At 46.3% G+C, this 9,837-nt stretch overlaps 3 protein-coding genes across 3 annotated transcripts; 2 read left to right on the top strand and 1 right to left on the bottom strand.

Annotated features, from left to right (window-relative positions):
* The first annotated feature begins 2,378 nt into the window (after nt 1-2,378).
* On the top strand, nt 2,379-5,524 carry BDCG_09388 (ankyrin repeat protein). The gene is made up of 2 exons (XM_045425177.1): nt 2,379-3,814; nt 3,927-5,524. Exons 1-2 carry the CDS (start codon nt 2,550-2,552, stop codon nt 5,056-5,058), a joined length of 2,397 nt encoding a protein of 798 aa, XP_045273730.1. The 5' UTR covers nt 2,379-2,549; the 3' UTR covers nt 5,059-5,524.
* Nucleotides 5,525-5,536: 12 nt separating this feature from the next.
* On the top strand, nt 5,537-7,497 carry BDCG_09387 (mitochondrial trans-2-enoyl-CoA reductase). The gene is made up of 2 exons (XM_045425176.1): nt 5,537-5,927; nt 6,007-7,497. The coding sequence occupies exons 1-2, from the start codon at nt 5,746-5,748 to the stop codon at nt 7,049-7,051; spliced, it is 1,227 nt and encodes a 408-aa protein (XP_045273729.1). The 5' UTR covers nt 5,537-5,745; the 3' UTR covers nt 7,052-7,497.
* On the bottom strand, nt 7,057-9,769 carry BDCG_09386 (Ser/Thr protein phosphatase). The gene is made up of 2 exons (XM_045425175.1): nt 9,407-9,769; nt 7,057-9,335 (listed from the first exon to the last, which is right to left on the bottom strand). Exons 1-2 carry the CDS (start codon nt 9,571-9,573, stop codon nt 7,553-7,555), a joined length of 1,950 nt encoding a protein of 649 aa, XP_045273728.1. The 5' UTR covers nt 9,574-9,769; the 3' UTR covers nt 7,057-7,552.
* Nucleotides 9,770-9,837: the final 68 nt, after the last annotated feature.

Raw genomic sequence — 9,837 nt, 5'->3', positions numbered from 1 at the left:
GGTATCTTTTTATATCTTTCTGCTGAAGATAATCAGATTGAGAAGAGTGATATATGTATAAGACTTAGCATTGATGTTTTGAAATATCAAAGATAGACAGGGTTTTTACAGAGATTGCTTTTCAGATATCTTCATAATTACAGATCAGAAATCTTTCAAAATCAAGAAGATTAATATATATAACTAGGTCTTTTCACCTTATAATTTATATAATAACTTGATCTGGGATTGTGATGTAATAGAGATGAACAAGGAATAATCTCACATAGAAGTTTCAAACAATGTCTGGTTCATATTTAACTGAATAACTTCATTACTACACAGAATATGCAGTCAGTGATAAGGTCAAAATGCTCATATAATTGAGAGCTTTTCAATGAATCTATTGACGGGTTCTTATTTGAAAAATTGAGCGAGTTCGTGGTGAAGCAGTCTGAGAATATTGTATAAAACTCGGAAGCAGTAGTTAAATAGCAGTATTATATATTATTATTATTATTATTATTCTTTCATTATACTCATATACAAGCGGAGCTTATAATGAGTCCTTGTGTGATGTTAAATACAGGCCAAGTGTTGATTATACAGGACGAAATACAGGTGTTGAGACCACATCAAGATAACAAGAACATAGAAAATACAAAGAAGTGACAATTAAATACATGCAATAATAACTTTCCATCCCAGGAACATAGAGCAATTTGTTGGAGTGATTTGTACACCTCTGTATTTATTAGAAACCTGAGGTGCTTAAGTTCCGGATTTAATGTATCCTCTGCGGGTTTCGAACTCACATGCCTTGGTTTCCCATGTCAAGGTGCTATCAGATGGCCGCATTAACCATTCAGTTACTGAGGCTGCAGTATTATATAGAAAAATAGTATTTAATAAAAAGCTATATAAGTAATCTTATTATTTTATTTAAATAATGAGCTTATAAATTACAGAGTTATTGCAAAAATATTATAAATACTTAATATACTAAGAAAATTAATGAAAATAGTAGTAACTTTTATATATTGAAAAAATAAAAAATAAATTGCTGATTTTTTTGATAAGAAGTGAGTATCTAGTAATTTTATATAGATAATAAGCAGTTACTCTGTTTTTATTTTATAGCTGAAGTAGTGCTGCAGCAGCATTTCACTGATATATAAGAAGAAATTTGCTGACTCTGTATAAAAGCAGAGTTTTTATATTTATTAATCAGATTTTCTATATTATATCTAAGTAATATTATAAAGTGATTGAAAACTGATTTAAATATCTGTAAAATAGATGAGATTATTATCTGAAAGAAAGTAATAAGTTGTGTGAAGCTGTTTTAAAGTCTTGATATTATCAGAGATATAACAGATATTCTTAATCTTTACTTTATATTACTTAGAAAAGTGATACACTCAGTTAATTTTTACTTACATTTTAATGATTTTAAATACAAAATTGTGTAGTATTTAAGATATTACAGAGAAACTGTGATTGAATAACTAATTAATATAAAATAAAAGATTTTATTCTTCAGTATTTATAAGATTTTAATAGTAAGTTAAAATTTTAATATTGACTCTGTTCTGAAGATCTGTTGATTTTTGAATTACTATATTAAGATACTATAATTGATTCTGAATTTCTTTGCAATCTCAGCATATTTAGAAATAAATTGTTAATTCAATTGAGTTATTACTTACTCTATAATTACTTTATTAAGTAATATAGTAGATGATTAAAGTTGAACAGTTGCAGCCTTGTATAGACTGATCACTGAGATTATAAATTTCATATTTAATCTCATTTAATCTGATCTTATACATTTCTTGATGTGAATTCAACTGAGACTAATTATTAAAAAAACATGTAAAGTAACTATATATCAGATCTTAAAATGAGATTATGACTTAGAAAAAATAAGAAAATGATTTCATTTAATTTCATTTAGTCTCATTCTTGATATAAAGTTACTATTTTTAAACATTTTAAGGTTTTTTTTAAACTATTTTTAATTTTTTAAAAAGTAACACTTTTTAATAACACTTAAATAAGATTTAAAGTCATTTAAAATAATAAAAATAATTTAAATTAAGAAGTTAAAATCATAATCTTATTTGAAAAATGTGATAAGAGTAGACAGTAAGTCTCACTGAGACAGTATGAAACTACTATCTAATGTTAAAATCATGTAATGGGATCAGTTGAATTGGTAATGAGACCATCAAATATTCTGGTCCTGGTCCCAGACACAGTCACACGGTCAGTCTAGCCTTGCAGGGATTCATGGAAAAAATAGCAGTTCATAATTGGTCTGTGATTATAAAATCAGTATGATGTGGAATTAAGCCTTTACGCTGAAAAAAACATTGAAAAAAGCCATTTGACACATTTGTCACTATAGACTGCCGTATGTAGCATCAAGATTGCTATATTATTATTGTCCATGTTGTTCACAGTCTTCAGGATGCCGCCTACTTGGTGTCTTAGTTCAGTTAAATTCCCTTTCATGTTGCCTTTGATTGAATGTTTCAGGCGGGGTAGTATTTATTACTTACTGCAAAATGGATCCCGCAAGCATCGCACAGTTGATTGTGCTCTCAGGGGATCTTATCGGCGCGTGTTACATCTACGGCTGTGCTGTTGCTGATGCTCCCGAAGTCCTGCGCAAGCTGGTTGAGGAAACCACCTCGTTGAGCGGCATCTTCGTGGCAATCCAGGGCCTGGTCAACGCGGATAGATTTGCAGCCAGCCAACGGGAGGCGCTGTCCACTTGCCTGAGAGAATGCCAGGTCACCCTCGGGGAACTGAAGGATACTCTACAATCCATACATCCCGGCCCAAAGAGGAAGAAGATGGCGGTCGTGAAGAGACTCCTCTGGCCGCTGAAACAAGCGGAAACTACGAGGATTCTGGATACCTTAGGCCGACATAAGAGCTCGCTGAACTTGCTGCTCGCGCTCGAAGCCACCTTGGAGTCCCAGCAAACACAGATTGTCTTGTATGAACTCCAGCAGGCACTGCAGGATGATAGAGAGCAACGCAAGGAACGTGAAATTATGCTGCGCTGGAGACAAGTCAATCAGTGGCTCTGCGGCATTGACTACGAGGCCACGCATGAGCGCGCTTATGCAGAGCACTCATCGGGGACTGGAGCTTGGGTTTTGAACAGTAAGCAGCTGCAGTGCTGGCTTTCCGGAGACCAGCGTCTTTTATGGATTCATGGAATTCCAGGATCTGGCAAAACAGTATTGATGAGCACGATCTTGAACCAGTGTCTTCTACCAAATGCCTCTGAGAAAAGAGTCGTTGCTTACTATTACTGTGACTTTCGGAACCATGAGAGCTGTCGCCCGGAATCCGTTATCGGGGCCATCATCCTCCAAATCTGCCAGGTTCTAACTTCCATGCCCTCGCATGTAGAGGACTCATATGAACGACACATTGGGAAGGATGGCAAGGCCGCACCGCCAAGTATCCAGGAATTGCAGCTCCTGCTGAGCGAAGTCCTGCCTCTAGTGTCCAATGTCACAATTACTGTGGATGCCCTGGATGAATGCTACGAGAGGGAAACGCTAGTCAAAATCCTCAGAGACCTATCCTCCAAGGCCTCCACAGCGGTGAAAGTTTTAGTCTCCAGCCGTAGGGAGGTTGACATTGTCCGACTCTTGAAGGACCAGTCGAGCATTTCTACGCAGAGCAAGGATGCCGATGAAGATATCCATCAATATATCCGTGCCAACATGCAGCTTAGGCCACGGCTACAGAAACTCAGTCAGCCGGTTCAGGAACACATAGTGGAAACACTGACCAAGGGCGCTGGCGGAATGTATGTCAATTCAAGAATAAAACTATATATACTCTATAGCAAAATTTCAAACTTGCAAACTAGACATGACTCCCCTGCTTTTTCTTTTTCTAACGAGAATCCTGCGCTCCAGGTTTCGTTGGGTGAAATGTCAACTCGACGAACTCAGCCGCCTCAGAACCAATAGCTCCATCAAATTCGCCCTCCGCGGTCTTCCCCGCGATCTCGACGAGACCTATGAGCGAATCCTCAGCCGCATCTCCGAACCCGACATCCCCCTCGCACGACAAGCTCTCCTCTGGCTCGCCTACTCCAGCCGTCCCCTCACCCTCACAGAACTGGCAGAAGGCGCCGTCCTTCAACCCAATATCACCACTCTAGACCCAGAAGACAGACTCCGTGACCCGGAAGACATCCTGGAAGCCTGCGGCTCCCTTGTCTCTATCGACGGGCCGCATGTCATCCTCGCCCATAACTCCGTACGGGACTATCTCCTCTCACCCCGCGCCGCCACCAACCTACCAACCTTCCACCTCCCAGAATCACAATGCCTCCCCGAACTCGCCACGCTCTGCCTCACCTACCTAATGCTCTCCCCCTTTAGCACCGGACCCTGCGCAACCCCCGAGGAAATGACCTCCCGCCTCACAAACTGGCCTCTCCTCCAATACATCTCACATAACTGGGCAGACCACACCCGCCCCTACCTCAACGCATCACAAAACCCGACCCTCCACACCCTAGCCACAACCCTCTTCGCAGACCCCGCAACCCCCAACTTCCTCTCCTGGGTGCAGGCCCTCTTCATCCGCCCGCACCGCATGGGGCGGACATACAACCTGTATCCACGCACCGGCACGCCGCTCTACTACGCTACCTCCTTCGCACTGACGCCCGTAGTCGAACACCTGCTCGCGCGTGGCAGCGACGTCAATGCGCCGGGGGGCCGTGTGGGCGGGACGCCGCTGCATGCCGCCTGCTGGCGCACACAGGTCGACGTGATACGGCTGCTGCTGCGGGCTGGTGCCAGGTTGGATGTGCAGGATAGGAACGGGGAGACGCCGGTGGATATGGCGGAGTCTGCGATGGGGGCGGGGAATGGGGGGGTTGCGAGGGTGTTTTTGGAGGAGAGCGGAATTGTTTTGGAGGATCGTGGTAATGGTAGTAGTAGCGGTAAGGGTGGTGCGAGTGGTTTGCGCGCGAGTGTTAATGGGGGGAATGCACCGAAGTATAAGGTTATGTGGAAGCCGAGAGTTATTCGATGATGGATGGAGTATATATATATATATATATAACTATATAATATGGGAGGAGTGAGCAGACATGTATTATGAGAGACAACGTTTTACCTTTCTTTTTTCTCTTTGCTCTTCAGATTTACGTTAAGAACGATGTATATACCACCACACGCAGCAGTCTGAGATACAATACCCAATATCATCTCCTACGCTGGTTAACAAGTTTTCAAAACTTATCATACGTGTACAAGTTTCTTGTGAACTGGCGATTGTGTGCTTCCCATTTTCTTTTATTTCCTTGTAATTTTCCCCCTCATCTTCTTCCATATCTCTTACCTGGCCAACTACACAATCCACAGTGGGATCTGGCATGCAAACATACTCTACGATGCAGAGAGGTTGAAAACTCGATATTTTTTCTATCGGAGATTTAACTACCTGTTGACTGCGGGCGTTGATATTGAAAAATGCCCTGAGCTACTGTATGATGAGCAGATGCTGTGGATGAGATTCTTAATTTCAAAGCTTGTAGATGTAGATTGCGTGTTTGAGCTTCTAGAGAAATATATAAATTTCCGACGTCATTCTTGCCCAGCTTTGAATTGTTGAACTTCCTCACTATTTCTGCTCCAACACCAACACCCACCTCACACCATCAACACAACCCGTCCTGTGTGCAGCTCAATGCTTTGAACTTACCAGAAAGCTGTAACCATGTTTTCTGCTAGAGTCACTCTGCGCACGGCAAGCCAACTGAGGCCTCTCCGCGCTGTTTCCGCCTCCAATACCTCGTTCAGACTCCCGCTCGACCGCCGACGGTATATCTCCGCCTACGGCTACACCCAGGCCAAAGCCCTGGTCTACGGCAACTATGGCGAACCCAAGGATGTCCTAAGGTTGGCTATCTATCTATCTCCCTTTCCAGAATGTCTTATGCCCGAACCCAGCTGCTAACGGCTTCCCCCAACCCAACAGCCTACACGCCCACTCCATTTCCCCCCCACACCACTCCCAGGTCAATGTCCGCCTCCTCGCCGCACCCCTCAACCCAGCCGACATCAACCAAATCCAAGGCGTCTACCCTTCAAAACCCACCTTCACCACCACACTCGGCACCAGCACCCCGTCCGCCGTCGGCGGCAACGAAGCCGCCTTCGAAGTCATCTCGACAGGGTCCGGCGTCAAATCCCTTACAAAGGGCGACTGGGTAATCATGAAGCGAACAGGCATGGGCACCTGGCGCACGCACGCCCAATTCGACGAGGCATCCCTCATCAAGATCGAAGACCGCTCCAACCTGACCCCGATCCAAGTCGGCACTGTCGGCGTCAACCCCGTCACCGCCTACCGGATGCTGCGCGACTTCTGCGCGTGGGACTGGATCAGCAGGCCCGGCGAGGAATGGGTGATCCAGAACGGCGCCAACTCCGGCGTCGGGCGCGCCGTCATCCAGCTCGCGCGCGAATGGGGCATCAAGACCCTCAACGTCATCCGCGAGCGCGACACCCCCGCCGAGACGGAGGCGCTGAAAAACGACCTGCTCGCCCTCGGCGCCACGGCCGTCGTCACAGAGGCCCAGCTCCTCTCGTCCAAGACGTTCCGCGAGATCGTGCACGAGGCCACACGGCAGGGTAAGGAGCCGATCCGGCTCGCGCTGAATTGCGTGGGCGGGCCCAGCGCGACGGCGATGCTGAAGGTGCTGGCGCCTGAGTCGTGCATGGTTACGTACGGGGCCATGGCGAAGCAGCCGCTGACGCTGCCGTCGGGTCTGTTGATTTTCAAGAACCTGGCCCTCAATGGGTTTTGGGTGTCCAAGTGGAGCGATAAGAATCCGGCGCTGAAGACGGAGACGGTTAATGATATTCTGAGGCTGACGAGGGCGGGGAGGTTTAAGGATATTCCTGTCCAGGAGGTGAAGTGGGGGTGGGAGACGGAGGCGGCGGAGTTGGCGGCGGAGGTACAGGGGACGTTGAGTGGGAGGAGGAGCGGGAAGGGCGTGTTTGTGTATGAGGGGGATTAAGTGGGAGGAAGGCTGTTCTTTACACCTTGGTGTTTGTTTCTATACTTTTGTAAATTTTTATGTGGATTGTATATAATAAATACATGAAGAAAATGCACGAGTCTGTTACTAGCTAGCTATCTTCTATAGTCCGGAATGAAGGCCAAATAGAGGAACAGAAACCAGTGTGGAAAGAAAGTGCAGCCATGGACACACGCCTATCCATTCTCTCTCTAATAGAACCCGCTCTTTGCAATCATAAAGTTCTGTATCTGTAAACCAAACTATATTATGGGGCTAAAGAATCCCAAAACGGCCGAACTATATCAATCGTACCTAAGATGCCATAAATCCAACATGAACATGTATATATATATCTCTATCTTCCCAAAACGAAACATAACCATGAATACTAACTAAAAAACGCTGGGCAACCCCGAAACCCCCAACCAAAAAAAGAGCCCAAAACATTAAAAGATATCTTCATTTCTTCCTACTTACCAACCCTACGCCTCCCCCTCCTTACTTACACTTCCAATTCTCCTCCACCCACCGAACAATAATAGTCGTCAACGTCTCCCCCGCCAAAATAACCTCTGTATCCCTCCGAATATCAATGGCATGGCCCACGTACTGAAACGCCAGATCCATCCATGGCTCAATGAAGTCGACGTAGACGAGGTCGACGGTTTCTGGGTCTGCCGTGTGGGCTTTTACGTCTGTGGATGTGGACCAGGATGGGGATGAGGACGGGGATGAGGATGCGGAGGGGGGGATAAGAGCTGAGAAGCAGTTCGGCATGCGGTAGAAGTTTATGGGGGAGTGGATTGTGTCGTCGCCGTCGTCGCCGGCGTCGTCTTTGGTGGTGTAGCCCGGGATGTCGGTGAGGATTGGTTTCTTGTTGTCATCATCGTCATCATTGTCATCGTCGTCTCTAGGCGAGGAGAGTGGGATTTGACCTGGCGCAGATAGCTGGATTTTTCCTGCGTGGTGCCGGCCGTTCCCGTCGTCGTTGACGATGACATCATGAGCTATCCTCTGCTGCTCGGGAGGGGAGAGGAACGAGGATGCCGACACGGTCGACTGCGGCATGGCTGCGAGGATTTTCATCTGCCGATTTAGGACCTCCAGGACCTGCTTCGCTTTGCTATACGGCACGTCCTTGGCGTAGCGGAAGCCGGATATGAAGGGCGATAGGATGTAGGCCGAATCTTGCGTGAAGGGGCCCTTGAAGATATCGAAGCGGAGCGCACCGGTGTTTACGATTGCCATACCGGTCTTGTTAGCGCGTAGTGCTGGACGAAAGCTGTCCGGCAAAACCTGCGTCTCTAGCCAGGTATATATACTTTCGTTGTGCGGGTATGGCACGCGCGACATCCACAGGTCGTTGGGCGAGCAGCCGTAGATGTGGTCGAGGTTTAGGGCGTGGCGAGCCTCTTCGATCATTTTGGAGACATTCTTGCCATGTTCTGTGGGGAAGGTGGTTTCGTTGAGGCCGGTATGGTGGTAGAAGGACCAGAGGTTATTATCAATGTATTTGCGGGTGAAGGATGGGGTGGCTGCGGCGGACGGTGACTTCTTGTTTCCTGTGGATAAGCCGCTGATGGAAGCGAAGCCGATTGTTTCCATGAACCGGCCACTGGCCATTCCATATGCCTTCTCGTCGTACTTGATATAGTCTCGGATATGGTGATGGCCTCCGAAGAACTGGATCGGGGTGTCCCAATGCATGCCACGGATCGCTTTGTAGATGGCTAAGAATTCCTTCGATTCGGCAGGAACATGTCCAATGACGAGGAAGAGGTCGACCTCTTTGTCGCGAATGGCGTCTTGGAACCATTGTTCCTTGACGGTGTCTTCCACGGGTTGTACGACGGTATTATTATAGTTTTGTTTGAAATCGAATAAGAAGCCAAACGCTATGATGCGTATGCCCTGCTTTTCTGTGGTGAACTTCCTGAAACGCGGGGCGAGGGGGACGCGCTCTCCCGAGTGGGGATTCGTGATATCGATATTAGAGGCGAGATAGTTGCCTTTAAAATTGGGGACTGTGATTAGGTACTCATCTACGGATGAGTTCTTTTGATACAGCTCATGGTTGCCGGAGCAGATGACGTCGATACGTTGTTGCTTGAAGATGTCCGCGGTATAGAGTCCCTTTGGCTCCGAGCTGTCGTAGAGACCGTTTCCTTCTATCCTGTCGCCGGTGTCTATGAGCAGTAAATCATGTCCCTCGGCTTCGACTTTTTCACGTATATGATTGGCGAATGAGATGTAGTCTCCCCAGTCGGCGGCGTATGAAGCTCTGTTTTTTGAAGGTCAACAATCAGCCAACGTGTATCCTCGTTGGGTAGCAAGGGGTACTACTCGTCCTACTCTCGAAGATGACCAGCAAGCCAGCCATGTGTATCAGTTGTATGGAGGAAATTAAGCTGGCCAAAGGTGAGATTCCTCATCGGGGCCGGAATGGGGTTGGGAGCGGCGGGTTGCGCCGACAGGGCGGAGCCGGAGAGCCCCAGCAGGGCCAAGAATAGCGAGTGCATGACTGCTCGTGTAAGTAGCTAAGACTATAATGACATAACTGAATATTTCTAACTATATATTAGATACAATAAACGAGCTTTGCTGTCTGTACTCCGTATATGTACTCGATGTGGTTAGATAGAGATCTGATATCTGATATACTTCCGTACAGAATATTTCTGGTAGTTAGGGTTGTTGCGGCTGATGTCACCCCCACGAATGGAACTGTTTTGGGTCGGCCGTTAGCCGGAACAGGGAACTTAAGATGACTAATCGCCAGCAGT

Source organism: Blastomyces dermatitidis, assembly GCF_000003525.1.
Source record: "Blastomyces dermatitidis ER-3 genomic scaffold supercont1.15, whole genome shotgun sequence".
NCBI classification, from domain to species: domain Eukaryota; kingdom Fungi; phylum Ascomycota; class Eurotiomycetes; order Onygenales; family Ajellomycetaceae; genus Blastomyces; species Blastomyces dermatitidis.
This window is presented reverse-complemented; position numbering and strand designations above follow the sequence as displayed.

What these genes read in the sequence shown, in the direction of transcription:
- BDCG_09388 (XM_045425177.1), top strand. Translation starts at nt 2,550, where the DNA reads ATGGATCCCGCAAGCATCGCACAGTTGATTGTGCTCTCAGGGGATCTT. An exon ending in ACCAAGGGCGCTGGCGGAAT is followed by an intron (nt 3,815 to 3,926) that starts GTATGTCAATTC and finishes CCTGCGCTCCAG; the next exon opens with GTTTCGTTGGGTGAAATGTC.
- BDCG_09387 (XM_045425176.1), top strand. Translation starts at nt 5,746, where the DNA reads ATGTTTTCTGCTAGAGTCACTCTGCGCACGGCAAGCCAACTGAGGCCT. An exon ending in GAACCCAAGGATGTCCTAAG is followed by an intron (nt 5,928 to 6,006) that starts GTTGGCTATCTA and finishes CCAACCCAACAG; the next exon opens with CCTACACGCCCACTCCATTT.
- BDCG_09386 (XM_045425175.1), bottom strand. Translation starts at nt 9,573, where the DNA reads ATGCACTCGCTATTCTTGGCCCTGCTGGGGCTCTCCGGCTCCGCCCTG. An exon ending in CTTGCTGGTCATCTTCGAGA is followed by an intron (nt 9,336 to 9,406) that starts GTAGGACGAGTA and finishes TTCAAAAAACAG; the next exon opens with AGCTTCATACGCCGCCGACT.